The sequence below is a fragment of the Fundulus heteroclitus genome, unplaced genomic scaffold (assembly GCF_011125445.2).
Source record: "Fundulus heteroclitus isolate FHET01 unplaced genomic scaffold, MU-UCD_Fhet_4.1 scaffold_65, whole genome shotgun sequence".
Classification (NCBI taxonomy): domain Eukaryota; kingdom Metazoa; phylum Chordata; class Actinopteri; order Cyprinodontiformes; family Fundulidae; genus Fundulus; species Fundulus heteroclitus.
The window spans coordinates 1,051,053-1,068,923 of record NW_023397088.1 but is presented as its reverse complement, the minus strand read 5'-3'; the positions used below and the strand labels follow the sequence as shown (position 1 = coordinate 1,068,923).

The 17,871-nt window shown below is 41.9% G+C and overlaps 1 protein-coding gene across 1 annotated transcript in view; it reads right to left on the bottom strand.

Moving 5' to 3' along the window:
* The window catches only part of LOC105923771, a gene marked incomplete at its 3' end in the record, with an annotated part of 780,934 nt that extends 765,583 nt beyond the window's left edge, over window positions 1-15,351 (bottom strand). The window contains exons 1-7 of the mRNA XM_036133613.1: window positions 15,253-15,351; window positions 12,077-12,272; window positions 8,924-9,029; window positions 8,215-8,370; window positions 6,141-6,296; window positions 3,513-3,668; window positions 2,095-2,250 (exon numbers count right to left, since the gene is read on the bottom strand). Coding sequence (XP_035989506.1) covers window positions 2,095-2,250; window positions 3,513-3,668; window positions 6,141-6,296; window positions 8,215-8,327 — 581 coding nt within the window. The remainder of the gene's footprint in view (window positions 1-2,094; window positions 2,251-3,512; window positions 3,669-6,140; window positions 6,297-8,214; window positions 8,371-8,923; window positions 9,030-12,076; window positions 12,273-15,252) is intronic.
* Window positions 15,352-17,871: the final 2,520 nt, after the last annotated feature.

Here is a 17,871-nt window from a genome sequence, read left to right as displayed (position 1 = left end):
ACTGGGTAGTTTCTCTGTGAAATGTTTTTTTAACAGTTGGAATAATAGTTGTTTTTGTTAGTTTTTTTAAAGAATGAATAATTAACTTATTATTTTTAGTATCAAAATATTGTGCCAGAAAAAAATAAATCAATAAAACAAATGTTAACATCAGTTAATGATATGACCAAATTCAACAGATGGATTTTAAATAAAAATGTAAAACTTTCATGGAACATCAAAGATCCACCTGCATAATTTCAAATTGCTTGGAGTGAAAGTCTCTTAAATAACTGTTATAAACCAATCAAAAATAAATAGTCTACTACTACTTTATAGTTCTATTGAGTCAGAATAGTCTTTCTGTCATCATAATTGTTTGCACAACCAAGGAACTTGACTTTGGTTCCTTTTAACTGACTTGTAATGATCCAGTCTGCCTCCCTGTGCTCAGCAACAGTCACCATGCAGAAGGAAGATTCTGCTCACCTGTGCTGCCTCATTTACCCCACATGAAGACTGAACCTGTTCGTTAAACATATCAGCTTCATTCAGTCCGTGTGTCTCCCCCAGATTATTGAAAGCCTTGTGACTAAATATATCCAGCAGTCCTTTTATCCCTGATCACCATCTCCTGTTCCTGATAGAGTTAGAAATACTTTCCTTTCACCTAACTTTTAATTAACATCCCAGAATACAACTTTAAGAGCAGCAACAAAAATGTGATTATCATCATATTTAACAGACATATATGAAACTGAGTTTGTTTTGATATTGATGCTTTTGGGGCTAAAATACAAGTATGATCAATATTCTGACAGTTTAGTTTAAAAAGTTACAAAAATTAAGTCATTTAGAAATTCATAGTTTGAAACTAGGTGTTGATCTTTTTTTACTCCAGTACTTTAGTCTATGTTTAAACTTTTAATAAGCAGCTTAAACATGTTTCAGATGTCAAAGAAGGTCAACTCTGATACTAAAGTAAATATGTAGCTCATTTAAACTAACTTTAGTAAAGTTAAGCTTCATCCTGGGTGCGCTGGTGGCGCAGCAGGTAGAGCGACTCATGTACGGAGGCCTTAGTCCTCGATGCAGTTGACCTAGGTTCAAATCCGACCCACGGTCTTTTGCCCCCTTTTCCATCCCCTTCCTGTCAGCCTACTGTGATGAAAAGTGAGCCTCTGGGCTGCAAACCCCCTCCCCCCAAAAAAAGTTATGCTTAATCCTCAACATATCTGGTGTTATTCTCACCAGAATCTGATGATCCACATTATTTCTTAGATTTTCAGGGGTAGGGTTACATCTCCCCTGTTCCCTGATAATATTTCATCCTTCCAGTTCAGAGCCATTACTGCTCTGTGACAACAGCCTGAGAAGGCATAACAGTGGTGGGTTAACTATCTTGTTGCTTGTGTAGATTCTGGGTTCAACAACCACTCTGGGTCCCTGAGCAAGACCCTAAACCCCAGATCACTACCTGGGCGCTGCACAGTGGCAGCCCACTGCTCCCCAAAGGGATGTGTTAAATGCAGAGAACAAATTTAATTTCAATGTATGCTAAAACAGACTATAAAGATTATTATTATTATTATTTACCCCCCCCCCCCCCACACACACACACACACACTCTGTGTTCTAAGAGAACATCAATATTTGGACCCAGTGGTCAGATTTGGGTTTGATCAAACCCAAATGCAGAAGTCAGGACACCAGGAGCGAGGTGAATACACACTTTCTTAATAAACAAAACTACACAGACTGCAACAGAGCAGAGACAGCAGGCTGTGGACAGCAGAGGATCTGACATGGAGTTACTGAACCAAAGGACATGAATTCTGGAGAGTCTGATGACTGAAAGCAACACAGGAGGAAAAGAACAGATCAACAACAGCTGCTGTAGTATTGTCTGAAATTATTCAGCCTGGGTAGATCACACTTTGATGGCTAATTATAGACCAATTTCTAAGCTACCATTTGTTTTAAGAATTTTAGAGAAGATTGTTTTCTGTCATTTTAGCTTGTAGCCATGTACAGCACTTTGTTTTAGCTGCTAGCTGCTTTTAATCCCTTTGTAAATAAAGATGAGTATGGTATGGTTATTAACAGCTGTCTTACCGTTGATCTGGGGGTCCAGGATCATTACGGAAGTATATAGGAAAATCCTTGGACCTGTCACTCTGCAGAGAAACACAGCTGGGTGCTGGAGACGCTGGTCTGTTCTCCTCCATGTTCCTCCAAATGTTCCTCTGTGTTTCCCAGCCTGAAGCCCCACTGAGAGAAAAACAGACAGTTAACATGTGATTCAGTCCCAGTTTTCCCAGCTAGCTGCTCTCTAAACCATCCTGTAAAGCAGGAGGCTGATTACATCCTGTGGAAAACTCTTAGTTCACCCACTAGCTCAGTACACATAGCTTGTAGCCATGTACAGCACTTTGGAGGTGGTCAGCAGCACCAAGTTCCTGGGGGTGCACATCACGGACAACCTCAGCTTGTCTGTGAACGCCATGTCACTGGTGAAGAGGGCAGAGAAGCGATTGTACTTCTTGAGGAGGATGAGGAGAGACCACCGTCTCCCGCCCATCCTCACGACCTTCTACAGAAGCACCATAGAGAGCATTCTGACCACCTGTCTCTGTGTGTAGTGTGGAGGCTGCAGTGCCTCCGACTGGAAGAACGTGAGGAGAGTGGTGAGGACAGCAGAAGGGATCATCGGGGCTCCTCTTCCCTCCATCAAGGTCCTTCCATCACAACGCTGCGTGTCCCGAGCCCGAAACATCATCGGGGAGCCCTCACACCCCCACCATGGACTGTTCTCCCTGCTGCCCTCTGGGAAGAGGTTCCACAGCATCTGCTGCAGGTCCACCAGGTTCTGCAAAAGCTTTTTCCCTGCTACCATCAGACTGCTGAACTGCTGCTGAACTGCTGAACTATAACCCATAAACTCTGCACAACATTCGCATATTTGCACATTTTGCATCATTGCATCTCCATTAAGCATTACAAATGCTGCCGAACTCTTAGTTTTTAAATGCATTCTTGCACAAATGCCCTTTGCACAATCAAATTCTGTACATACAAATGTTTTTTTTTAAATACTCACCTGTACACTGTGACTTTTTCCTGCATTGTTTACATTTCAATTGTTTTACTTTTAAATCAGTGCTGCACCTTATACTGTATTTTAAATCTACGGTAAATTACAAGCTGTATTTTTACACAAATGCCCTTGCACAATCAATTCTGCACATGCAAATGGTTTTAAAAATATTCACCTGTACACTGTGACTTCTCCTGCATTGTCTACGTTTAAACTGTTTACTTTTAAATCACTGCTGCACCTTATACTGTAATTTAATTTTACTGCAATTTTACAAGCTGTATGCAACGAAATTTCATTCTGTACGCACTCTGTGCATACAAAATGACAAATAAAGTTGTCTAAGTCCAAGTCTTGTGTTAGCTGCTAGCTGTTTTTAACCACTTTGTAAATAAAGATGGTATGAGTATGGCATGGTTATTGACAGATGTCTTACCGTTGATCTGGGGGTCCAGGATAATTACGGAAGTTTATAGGAATATCTTTGGACAGGTCACTCTGCAGAGAAACACAGCTGGGTGCTGGAGACGCTGGTCTGTACCCCTCCATGTTCCTCCAACTGTTCCTCTGTGTGTCCCAGCCTGAAGCCTCGCTTAGAGGGAAACAGACAGTTAACATGTGATTCAGTTCCAGTTTTCTCAGCTAGCTGCTCTCTGAACCATCTTGTAAAGCAGGAGGCTGATTACATCCTGTGTAAAACTCTTAGTTCACCCACTGATGGCTCACAGTGTCTGAACATCACATCAGTCAATCACAGCAGCAGAGAGGTTTTGAGCTTGGGATGATTTGGTTGTTGGTTTCTACTGTAATATCAGAGGATGGTGATGGCAGCTGTATGCTGAGGTTCTAATATTTCCTCGGACCTGTTGATTTATACTAACATTTGTACTAAAAACAATTAGTGAACAGCTGCTGATAGAGAGGACAGCATGAAAAAGGACCATGTCTGCTGTGTTTCTCTTTTTCACTTGAATCAACTTGTTTTTGTTGCTAAAGTCATTAACAGCAAACCACTAGATGATATAATGAGGCTGAAACTGGGTAGTTTCTCTCTGAAAATTATTCAGTATTAGTTTTCTTATCTCTGTTCAGGGTTTCCCGCAGCGCTATCTTGGCGAGGCGGCCGCCTCGCCAAACTCACACTACCGCCTCGCCAACATTCCAAAAAAAAAAAAAAAAAATGTGACGTTAACACGCGGTTTGTTGTTGTTGCTTTCGCGCGTGCGTGAATGGCAGGGAAAAAACACATGGATACCCCCCGCTACGCGAGTCGGTCCGCGGAAAGAAAACGTGTCGTACCCCTCCCCCCCGCGAGTCGGGCTGCGGAAAACGTGTGCCCCCCCCCCCCCCCCCCCAAACTTACCGCCTCGCCTAAGCAAATTCCTGCGGGAAACACTGCTGTTGGGTTTTAAACTCTCAACAATCAACTTCAGATTCCTTGTGAGAAATGTTTGTCAGGAAAACACTTGTCTCCACGTAGCGCAGGGCTGAGCCACCTTGTCGGTATACATCCTCACCATCTCTCTGTCTGCTATTCTGCCTCTGAGAATCTCTGCTGAGCCCAGTGGTCAGATCCTCCTGTCATGATTTGGGGTTGATTAGAACCCAAATGCAGGAGTCAGGAGACCAGGAGTGAGATGAACAGAGACCTTAGTAAACAAAACTACACAGACTGCAACAGAGCAGAGACAGCAGGCTGTGGACAGCAGAGGATCTGGCATGGAGTTACTGAACCAAAGGACATCAATTCTGGAGAGTCTGATGATTGAATGCAACACAGGAGGAAAGGAATAGGTCAACAACAGCTGCTGTAGTAGTGTCTGAAATTATTAACCCTGGGCTAGATCAAACCTTGATGGCTAATTATAGACACATTTCTAAGCTACCATTTGCTTCAAGAATTTTATAGAAGGTTGGTTTTTTTTGTCATTTTAGCTTGTAGCCATGTACAGCACTTTGGAGGTGGTCAGCAGCACCAAGTTCCTGGGGGTGCACATCACGGACAACCTCAGCTTGTCTGTGAACGCCATGTCACTGGTGAAGAGGGCAGAGAAGCGATTGTACTTCTTGAGGTGGATGAGGAGAGACCACCGTCTCCCGCCCATCCTCACGACCTTCTACAGAAGCACCATAGAGAGCATTCTGACCACCTGTCTCTGTGTGTGGTGTGGAGGCTGCAGTGCCGCCGACTGGAAGAACGTGAGGAGAGTGGTGAGGACAGCAGAAGGGATCATCGGGGCTCCTCTTCCCTCCATCAAGGTCCTTCCATCACAACGCTGCGTGTCCCGAGCCCGAAACATCATCGGGGACCCCTCACACCCCCACCATGGACTGTTCTCCCTGCTGCCCTCTGGGAAGAGGTTCCGCAGCATCCGCTGCAGGTCCACCAGGTTCTGCAAAAGCTTTTTCCCTGCTACCATCAGACTGTTGAACTGCTGCTGAACTGCTGAACTATAACCCATAAACTCTGCACAACATTCGCATATTTGCACATTTTGCATCATTGCATCTCCATTTAGCATTACAAATGCTGCCGAACTCTTAGTTTTTAAATGCATTCTTGCACAAATGCCCTTTGCACAATCAAATTCTGTACATACAAATGTTTTTTTTAAAATACTGACCTGTACACTGTGACTTTCTCCTGCATTGTTTACATTTCAATTGTTTTACTTTTAAATCAGTGCTGCACCTTATACTGTATTTTAAATCTACGGTAAATTACAAGCTGTATTTTTACACAAATGCCCTTGCACAATCAATTCTGCACATACAAATGGTTTTAAAAATATTCACCTGTACACTGTGACTTCTCCGGCATTGTTTACATTTAAACTGTTTACTTTTAAATCACTGCTGCACCTTATACTGTAATTAAATTTTTACTGCAATTGTACAAGCTGTATGCAACGAAATTTCATTCTGTACGCACTCTGTGCATACAAAATGACAAATAAAGTTGTCTAAGTCTAAGTCTAAGTCTTGTGTTAGCTGCTAGCTGTTTTTAACCACTTTGTAAATAAAGATGGTATGAGTATGGTATGGTTATTGACAGATGTCTTACCGTTGATCTGGGGGTCCAGGATAATTACGGAAGTTTATAGGAATATCTTTGGACAGGTCACTCTGCAGAGAAACACAGCTGGGTGCTGGAGACGCTGGTCTGTACCCCTCCATGTTCCTCCAAATGTTCCTCTGTGTTTCCCAGCCTGAAGCCTCGCTGAGAGGGAAACAGACAGTTAACATGTGATTCAGTTCCAGTTTTCTCAGCTAGCTGCTCTCTAAACCATCCTGTAAAGCAGAAGGCTGATTACATCCTGTGTAAAACTCTTAGTTCACCCACTGATGGCTCACAGTGTCTGAACATCACATCAGTCAATCACAGCAGCAGAGAGGTTTTGAGCTTGGGATGATTTGATAGTGAGTTTCTACTGTAATATCAGAGCACGGTGATGGCAGCTGTATGCTGCTGAGGTTCTCATATTTCCTCGGACCTGTTGATTTATACTAACATTTGTACTAAAAACAATTAGTGAACAGCTGCTGATAGAGAGGACAGCATGAAAAAGGACCATGTCTGCTGTGTTTCTCTTTTTCACTTGAATCAACTTGTTTTTGTTGCTAAAGTCATTAACAGCAAACCACTAGATGATATAATGAGGCTGAAACTGGGTAGTTTCTCTCTGAAAATTATTCAGTATTAGTTTTCTTATGTCTGTTGGGTTTTAAACTCTCAACAATCAACTTCAGATTCCTTGTGAGAAATGTTTGTCAGGAAAACACTTGTCTCCACGTAGCGCAGGGCTGAGCCACCTTGTCGGTATACATCCTCACCATCTCTCTGTCTGCTATTCTGCCTCTGAGAATCTCTGCTGAGCCCAGTGGTCAGATCCTCCTGTCATGATTTGGGGTTGATTAGAACCCAAATGCAGGAGTCAGGAGACCAGGAGTGAGATGAACAGAGACCTTAGTAAACAAAACTACACAGACTGCAACAGAGCAGAGACAGCAGGCTGTGGACAGCAGAGGATCTGGCATGGAGTTACTGAACCAAAGGACATCAATTCTGGAGAGTCTGATGATTGAATGCAACACAGGAGGAAAGGAATAGGTCAACAACAGCTGCTGTAGTAGTGTCTGAAATTATTAACCCTGGGCTAGATCACACCTTGATGGCTAATTATAGACACATTTCTAAGCTACCATTTGCTTCAAGAATTTTATAGAAGGTTGTTTTTTTGTCATTTTAGCTTGTAGCCATGTACAGCACTTTGGAGGTGGTCAGCAGCACCAAGTTCCTGGGGGTGCACATCACGGACAACCTCAGCTTGTCTGTGAACACCATGTCACTGGTGAAGAGGGCAGAGAAGCGATTGTACTTCTTGAGGAGGATGAGGAGAGACCACCGTCTCCCGCCCATCCTCACGACCTTCTACAGAAGCACCATAGAGAGCATTCTGACCACCTGTCTCTGTGTGTAGTGTGGAGGCTGCAATGCCGCCGACTGGAAGAATGTGAGGAGAGTGGTGAGGACAGCAGAAGGGATCATCGGGGCTCCTCTTCCCTCCATCAAGGTCCTTCCATCACAACGCTGCGTGTCCCGAGCCCGAAACATCATCGGGGAGCCCTCACACCCCCACCATGGACTGTTCTCCCTGCTGCCCTCTGGGAAGAGGTTCCGCAGCATCCGCTGCAGGTCCACCAGGTTCTGCAAAAGCTTTTTCCCTGCTACCATCAGACTGCTGAACTGCTGCTGAACTGCTGAACAATAACCTATAAACTCTGCACAACATTCGCAAATTTGCACATTTTGCAACATTGCATCTCCATTTAGCATTACAAATGCTGCCGAACTCTTAGTTTTTAAATACATTCTTGCACAAATGCCCTTTGCACAATCAAATTCTGTACATACAAATGTTTTTTTTTTTAAATACTCACCTGTACACTGTAATTAAATTTTTACTGCAATTTTACAAGCTGTATGCAACAAAATTTCATTCTGTACGCACTCTGTGCATACAAAATGACAAATAAAGTTGTCTAAGTCTAAGTCTTGTGTTAGCTGCTAGCTGTTTTTAACCACTTTGTAAATAAAGATGGTATGAGTATGGTATGGTTATTGACAGATGTCTTACCGTTGATCTGGGGGTCCAGGATAATTACGGAAGTTTATAGGAATATCTTTGGACAGGTCACTCTGCAGAGAAACACAGCTGGGTGTTGGAGATGCTGGTCTGTACCCCTCCATGTTCCTCCAACTGTTCCTCTGTGTTTCCCAGCCTGAAGCCTCGCTGAGAGAGAAACAGACAGTTAACATGTGATTCAGTTCCAGTTTTCTCAGCTAGCTGCTCTCTGAACCATCCTGTAAAGCAGAAGGCTGATTACATCCTGTGTAAAACTCTTAGTTCACCCACTGATGGCTCACAGTGTCTGAACATCACATCAGCAAATCACAGCAGCAGAGAGTTTTTGAGCTTGGGATGATTTGATAGTTAGTTTCTGCTGTAATATCAGAGCACGATGATGGCAGCTACTAAAAACAATCAGTGAACAGCTGCTGATATAGAGGACAGCATGAAAAAGGACCATGTCTGCTGTGTTTCTCTTTTTCACTTGAATCAACTTGTTTTTGTTCCTAAAGTCATTAACAGCAAACACGGCGCTGCATCGTGGCAGCCCACTGCTCCCCAAAGGGATGTGTTAAATGCAGAGAAAATTTTTATTTGAATGTATGCTGCAATAGACTATAAAGATTATTATATTTGGACCCAGATAAAAGTTTATACATGGATTCTAAACATCAGATACATGAACTTTATTGAAACCAGAAACAGTTATTCTTACCTTTTGGGGGAAGGAGAAGAATCCTTCTCCTTTAGTCATGAAGTAATGTCCTTTATTTCTGAAGAAAATACGTAACAATCGGTTCCCACTGGCTCTCTGAACTGTCCTGTAAAGCAGAAATCTGGTTACATCCATGCATGTAGGAGATCAGACATGAACACTAAGAGGCTGGAGGTACAGTCTAAACTGATTAACATACACTCCTGATCAAAATCTTAAGACCAGTCAAAAAATTGCAAGAATTTGCATTTTGCACTATTGGATCTTAAAGGTATACTATGCAACCGGGGTTGATTTTCCAGCGAGGCTCCCCCCAGAGGGCGAAAGTAAAAGTGCACTGTCGTAAAGATGCTCAGCTGTTCTGGTTCCTCAGTCAAGCCAGGCGCGGTTGTTTTGAGCTTAGCAGACAGGCGAACGCAACGAAAAGTGGAAAAAACGGCAGAACAAACAATGACTAACACAGTGAAGGTATGAACATCAAGCTTCCCGCAGCGCTATCTTGGCGAGGCGGCGCCAAGCCGCGGCCGCCGTCGCCTCGCCAGTTTTATTATTATTATTATTATTATTATTATTATTTATTTTTTTTTATTATTTATTATTTTTTTATGTTGGCGAGACGCTACCGCCACCACCTCGCCAAGCCGCAGCCGCCGCCTCGCCGCGGCCGCCGTGGTAGCGTCTCGCCAACATAAAAAAAAAAAACATTAAAAAAAAAAAAAATTATAATAATAATAATAAAACTCGATATGCTTGCATGTTAATTTGACGTTAACACGCGGTTCTTTGTTGTTGCTTTCGCACGTGCATATAGTGAATGGCAGGGCAAAAACACATGGAGTTCTCGCCGTAAAGCGAGACTTCTGTGAGTGCGGGCCGTGAGCTCTTGCAATTGCAAGTGTGGTATTTCCCCCACAGATCCCCAGGGCGGCCGAGAAAACCTTTGTTCGACCTGAAATGACTCATTTAATCATCCAAAACGGTATGGAACACATTAATTAACTGAAAAATGTTGCATAGTATGCCTTTAAGAAGGTTCTAAGTAGAGCTTCACAATGTTAAAAGGACAAATCAGTGCAAGAGACAAGAACATTTGAGCAGGGAATTGTCTGAAAACTGCATTTACACTCAAACATGATTTTTTTAGCTGATCAAAAGTTTAAGACCATAGTCTTTAAAAGCCAAAAGCTGTGCAAACATCTGGATTCCATGTCATTTTCTGTGAAGTCTTTACACTGTCAAGACCTCCTGATGGCAAAAGCAAAAAAGCTCACTGACTTTGAACGTGGTAGGATTGTTGAGCTGCATAAGCAAGGCCTCTCACAACGTGCCATCGCTGCTGAGGTTGGACGCAGTAAGACAGTCATTTTGCATTTTTTAAATGATCCTGAGGGTTATGGAACAAAAAAGTCAAGTGGTAGACCCCAAAAAATTTCACCAGCTCTGAGCCGCAGGATCCGATTGGCTGTCCGTCAAGACACGGGACGATCCTCTACCCAAATTAAGGCCATTACTGGTGCTGACTGCAGCCCAATAACCATCAGACGGCATCTGCGAGAGAAGGGCTTCAGAAACAAAAAACGTCTTCAAAGGCCACGTCTTCTTCAACGCCACAGAATTGCCCGTTTGGACTTTGAAAGGATTCACCAAACATGGGACATTGAAAGGTGGAAGAAAGTTGTCTTCTCTGATGAGAAAAAATTTAACCTTGATGGTCCTGATGGCTTCCAACGTTACTGGCATGACAGGGAGATCCCACCTGAGATGTTTTCTACACGGCACAGTGGTGGGGGCGCCATCATGATTTGGGGTGCGTTTTCCTTCAATGGAACAATGGAGCTTCAGGTTGTGCAGGGGCGTCAAACAGCAGCTGGCTATGTGGAGATGTTGCAGCGGGCATCCCTCATGACTGAGGGCCCTCGTCTGTGTGGTAATGATTGGGTTTTTCAACAGGACAATGCTGCAGTTCACAATGCCCGCCTGACAAAGGAGTTCTTCCAAGAGAATAACATCACTCTTTTGGACCATCCTGCATGTTCCCCGGATCTAAACCCAATTGAGAACATTTGGGGATGGATGGCAAGGGAAGTTTACAAAAATGGACATCAGTTCCAGACAATGGATGCCCTTCGTGAAGCCATCTTCAACACTTGGAGCAACGTTCCCACTAGCCTCCTGGAAACACTGGCATCGAGGGGGGTTTTCGGTTTTTTTTGAGCTATGGTCTTAAACTTTTGATCAGCTGAAAAAAATCATGTTTGAGTATAAATGCAGTTTTCAGACAATTCCCTGCTCAAACTTTCTTGTCTCTTGCACTGATTTGTCCTTTTAACATTGTGAAGCTCTACTTAGAACCTTCTTAAGATCCAATAGTGCAAAATGCAAATTCTTGCAATTTTTTGACTGGTCTTAAGATTTTGATCAGGAGTGTATTATTCTATATTGTAGACACAAAGATGGCAAGCTGTTAGTGGATTTAACTTAATTTACTTTTAGCATTTACAGCATACCTGTAAATGTAGTTATGACCAACTCCTGACAAATGGGACCCGCCCTGAATGGCTGACAGAGGGCAGAACAGCCCCAGAAGGGGACGGCCCTAACCAAGTATCAGCCAATGACCTGTCTCTCCACAACATGGAAGCTCTTGTCAGTCATCATGGCGGCTAAGATAAGTGTGCGCATGGATCAACACATGACACAGGCCCAGAAAGGCATGGGTAAAAACACCAGAGGAGCCAAAAACCAGCTGCTGGTTGACAGAAGAGTCACCTAAGACTTCACTAGGCCTCTGCCTCCTTCTTTGCGCTTAGTGTATAGCCTGTGGATACTGGGTTTGGGGTGGAATCCACCATGCATGGTGAGTAGCTTTCATGTTTTAATAACAGTGGCCTAAATTTCCTCATTTGGCCAATTTATTTATCTAGCAGGGTATCTGATTGCTGGCAAGGCAGAGCTGTTGATTGCCCAGACCTTGTTGCCATTGAGCTGACTTCTCAGAACTTGCCTTACTCATTGCAGGTATTTGACTGGTGCTGCTTTCCTTGTGGCCTCTTCATGGTTGCCATTTGCTTGTGGTATTCCAAGGTACTTATAGCTCTCTTCAACATCTGCTATTCTCCCTTCTAGGAGTGCAATATCCTATGTATGGATTACCTTCCCTCTCTTTGTCATCATCCGGCCACATTTCTCCAGCCCGAATGACCTTCCGATGTCCCTGCAGGAGATCCTGGTGGTGTGGATCAGCAATTCAAAGTCTTGCTTACTCTTAGCGTACAGCTATGAGCCTGGAAGGTGAAGACAACAATCGGGCCAGTAATCCCCACTCTGGAGACGAGGCTCCAACAGATACCTGGAGAAACATCAGATATCTCAGTCCAGAACAGCACAATCTTAGGGACAGCTAAGATTCTAAAGCCCCATTTACACTACCCATGTTAAACCGATCCATGCCGAGCTCGGTCCGAGTTTGGATCAGTTAACCAAGCCGAGCTTGGTTTTGATGACCGTTTACACATCACGCTATCTCGGTTCCTTGGTTTCATCGCCTCCTGGTGACAGTCTGCGGCACTACTGCTCTCTGGGATTGAAGGCGGGACCAAGCAAATCAAATTGGCGGCGCCCATAACATTCAGGCTGTTATGCTTGGTTATAATTGTGATACGTCGTTGTTTGTGGAGAGTCAGGCGAAGACGGCAACTTTTGGTCAATTTACTGGACAGAGTCGGCTTTTGGGACGTGGATGAGACAAACGATAGTCTAACCAGGATTTACAGACACAGGAAACAACGACAGACGCTGAGCTTCATCACACTGCTAAGCAGAATCATCTCTGGAAACCGTGTGTCACGGTAGGGAAGCTAGTATTTTTATGAATGTCTGAAATGTCAGCTGACTGTAAGGAGATGACGTGGTCTGCTCATGCACTCTTTAGCCCCATTTACACTACCCTTGTTAAACCGATCCATGCCGAGACCAGTCCGAGCTTGGATCAGTTAACCAAGCCGAGCCGACCGTTTACACACCAAGCTTATCTCGGTTCCTTGGTTGCTCCTCGCCTCCTAGTGTCGATCTGCGGTACTGCTGCTCTCTGGGTTGTAAGGCGGAACCAAGCAAAACAAAATGGCGGTGCCCGTAACATTCAGGATGTTATGTTGCTGAAACCTAAGAATACACAGATTACTCTGGTTACTCATGATTGGGTGCTAGACGGATGGTCCTGTTTTGCATGTGAGCAACCAGTTATATCACCGTTAAACTAATTGATCCACTATGTAAAGCCACTCCTTATAAGGTTTACCTTCAAGTCCTCAGACTGAAAGAGTCTCATAGAGAACAGACGAAACATTTTAACAAAGAAGAACCGTCCAAAAAACCTGATCAATGTTTTTATAACTTTATTATTAAGGTGCATCAAGACTTGATTGCTCTGCGTTTAAGATTTTTTTTTCAGTTGGAGCAGAAATTAACAGAATGAGCAGAAATTAGGATGTCTCTAAATATCCTAAAAGCTGTATTCATCTTAATGATGAATTAAGATTTTTTTTAATTAATTGTAAACTCAGTTTCTTCTTTCTTCACTCCAACTACTAAGAATTAAAACCAAGTAAAATTACTGTAAAACTTTTGTTTATAATTTTTCACTTAATTAAAATTCATCCATGGCAGAGAACTGATACAGCATGTTCTATATTAATTTATCAAATAATGTTTTTCCTTTGCTCAATGTTTACGTCAATGTTTACCCATATATTCTACTCTTGGTGTTTTCTTTAGAGCTTACTTAAGATTTTTGATTTAGTTAACTTTTTTCTTGTATTCTTTATTTCTTTTTCTGAATCACTAATAATTGTCTGTTTTCCACTGTCACATCTGAATTTCCCCATTGCGGGACATTAAAGTTTAGGTTAATTTTAAATTACTTGTAAACGAAGTAGATGTCACATGAAAATTAAACTATTTTGGAGTTAAAGTCCCCACAGACCCTGAAAACACTCCTTGGTTAATCAAAGTTAATTAATGTTTTAACAAGCATAAAACCATATTTTCATATAGGACCAAGTTGGTATGGATAGCTTCTTTCCTTATTATGTGAAATTATTTTAAAACAACATTTTCTGTTTATTCAGGTTATATTTGTCTGACATGAAAATTAGTTAGATGAGCTGAAATATTTAATTGTCACAAAAAGCATATAGGGAAGAAATGTTCTTTTCTTGTGGTTCCTGCTAATCGTGTTGATTAGCAGGAACATCTAAACCAGGGATGTCAAACTCATTTAGGTTTAGGGGCCGCATACAGCTTAATCTGATCTCAAGAGGGCCACACGAGTTAACTCATTGCAAGATTAAATAGAACTAATAAATGTGGACTTGTTGTTGAGTTTTATATTAAGTTAATTTCAATTTTACGCAATATATTATGAATAACCTCAACGTTTTTAAGAAAAGTATGTGCAATTTCAACAATACTTTTACTCAGTTAAACATTTATTTGTGCATTATGCATAAGAACTGATCACAGTGATTATACAATGTTGAAAAACATTTATTCAAATTTTTTGGAACTTAAAAACACTGTCCTGCATGACAAAATACATCAAACAGATAAAAATTAAGAAATGATTTGAATTTTTCCACACCTGAAACTTAATCTGCTAATTAAAACACCCTCGTGGACAATATAGGAACTGCATATTTTCAATTAAACGAAGTACATGTTTTTTTCAATAATTATTTTATGATTCTCTTCCTTTTATCTTGTCCACTTGTGAAAGTCAAATCTGTTGAGCTCTTTGTGGCATCTTATTGCCACATTGCCAGACAGGACACTGGGGGAAACAAAAAAAAAAAAAAATTTTTATAATGATAATGCATTTAGCCACAGGGCCGGACTAAATTGTTCGGCGGGCCGGATCCGCCCCGCGGGCCATATGTTTGACACCCCTGATCGAAACAGACCAGAACAGAGTTTAGGAATCATTGAATCAAAGTCAGGTCCTGTTCTCACACAGAGCGCTGATAAACAGGAGTTTTATGGACGGCTGCCGTTGGAACCAGTCAGGACAGAACCAGGCGCTGCCCCAGCAACCTTTGCTTTAGCAGAGATCTGAGTATCATTGCTCCTCCACAGAGCCAGAAACTATCGTTAGAAACACATTTATAGCTGCTGACACCAAACACTGTAAACAGCGCTGCATACATATAAAAAGTAACCCTCCGTAACAAAAATCTGGATGTTAACAGAGGATCAAACAGAGCTCTGAAGCTTTCTCTTCATAAACAGAAAAACTCACTAAGCAACAGTAAAGTTAGAAGTAAATGCGATTTTACCTTCAATTCTGATAAAAACTTGTTTTAGGACATTGTTCCTCTGACACAAAAGTAAGTCTGAGCTTCTGTTTACTTTTTTCTTCCTGCTTCAGCGTAACATGAGAACCTGGAAGAGTTGAGACCCCTCCTATCCTCATTTACAGCAAGTCAGCTGAGTTTCTCTCCGGTCTGTCACACAACATGATGTGTTCAAGGACATCCAGTAATATTCATGGTATTTTATCATATGAAGCCCTTTAATGAGACAATATGATATTTTCTGGTTAATTAAATATATGACAGTCATTTTGTCTGCTGCACTATTGTTCTACTTTAAATCTTGGCATTTCTAGTTAAATTTCATAAACAACACCTCCCTGAACTCCCACATGTATCAACCCCATCCATGAGTCATAGTTTTTTACCCCCAATTTAGGTTCATCTGTATTTAAGCTGCTTGTCATTTGTTGATGGGTGTTGGTGGTTCTTTTTGGTTATACTGGAGGCTAGAAAAAAAGAGAAGAAGAAAGCTTCCACAGATGTCATTTCTTGGTTTGTTTTTTGACCGCTGTTTGGGTCCCACTACCATGCAGGTAGTGGGACCCAAACGGGTCAAACGGCAGGTGACAGTAAATAACAAGATAGGTACCTCAATTACCAATATTTACTTAGAGTGATTTGTTTCATTCTTAAAAAGTCTGTTAAAAAAAAAACATAGCTCAGTTCAAAATTTTGTCTCAAAACAAAACTCATTTTGTTTTGAGGCAGAGCCGTAGTTTAACACACCTCTCTGCAGCTTCTGTACTGTTACCCATCCATTATCCTATTGAGACGGTGTCTTTCCCACGGCCAAAACTTAACAGATCAAAAACTTATCTAAAAGGATTAAATCATAAAAACCTAATAAAAATCAATACGGTTCACCTTGAACCTAAAAATAAGACAATTAAATGTGGTCTATTAAATATAAGGTCTCTCCCTCCAAAGACTTTGTTAGTTAACGAATTGATTTCTGATAAACAGATTGATTTGTTTTGTCTCACAGAAACTTGGCTACAAGAGGACTACGTTAGTATAAATGAGTCAACTCCCTCCAATTATTCAAATTTCCACATTCCCAGATCTGTGGGAAGAGGAGGAGGAGTGGCAACCATCTTTCAGTCTGATTTATTAATTAGTCCCAGGTCAATTCATAACTACAGTTCTTTTGAACATTTAGCCCTCAGTTTCCCTCATCCAAACTGCAAAGCAATAAAACCTCTTCTGTTTGTTGTTTTGTATCGTCCACCAGTTACCTGACTCCGCCAGATAGATTTGCTCCGCATATCCATCTGGAAACCTTCCGTTGAAGTAATTTTGGGAAGGGGCGAAAATACTGGTTAGCTGATTGGCCTATGTTGGTGATAGACGGGCCAAATAAACCAATCAGATTCGTTGTTGCTCGTAACAGAGCGACGACGAAAACACAACCACAAGCCAAGCTACTCTTGCTGCTGCAGGTAAAGGCTCGTTAGCTCAGCAAAGAAATACTCTGTAATTCCGATAAAACTTGCTCGATAGCCACGCTAACGCTAGTTTCATCGGCTGAAGCCGCCATGTTCTTTAGACTGAACTGTCGCGCTTCCCGTTGCGTCACACCTCAACCCGCCTCAAAGCCAATGCTGATTGGACGTTCGTTTGGTGAACGGCTCCAAATTTTCTTTAACGGAGAGTAGCCAGACTGATCTGCGAGTGAAACCTTGAAAGCTCGCGAGATCAGGATGGTCTCACGAGGCTAGTCCACCAGGCCCTTACACTCAGTTTTTGGATGAGTTGTCAGATTTCTTATCTGATTTGGTGTTAAATACTGATAAGGTTATTATAGTGGGTGATTTTAACATCCATGTTGACACAGAATGTGATAACCTTAGTGTAGCCTTTAAAACTATCCTAGAATCAATTGGTTTTGCTCAAAATGTGCATAAACCGACACACTCTTGGCTCCATACTTTAGACCTTGTGCTGACATATGGCATTGATTGTGAAGAATTAACAGTATTTCCTCACAACCCTGTCCTATCTGATCATTTTTTAATAACATTTGAGTTTAATCTAACTGAGTTCTCCACCCCCAAAAGAGGGTTCCATTATAGTAGATCTTTATCGGATAATGCTGTATCAAAACTTAAAGAGTCTGTCCCCTTTTTAATATCCTCCGTATTGCAGAAATGCCCTGTAGATGGCAGCAATGTTGTTTCTTCCAATTCACAAATAGATGTCTTTGTAAACGGTATGACTTCGTCATTGCGTTCTGCATTAGACAATGTAGCTCCCTTGAAAAAGAAGGTGATTATTCACAGGAAGCTGGCTCCTTGGTTTAATTCAGAGCTGCGTTCCTTGAAGCACAATGTTAGGAAATTGGAGAGAAAATGGCGCTCTACACACCAAGAGGAATCCTACCTAATCTGGAGGGACAGTCTATTGTTGTATAACAAGACCCTTTGCAGAGTTAGAGCAGCATATTTTTCATCATTGATTGAGGAGAATAAGAATAATCCTAGATTTCTCTTCAGTACAGTTGCCAAACTTACCCAGAGCCACAGCTCTGTTGATCCATCCATTCCCTTAGCTCTTAGCAGTAATGATTTTAAGGGATTCTTC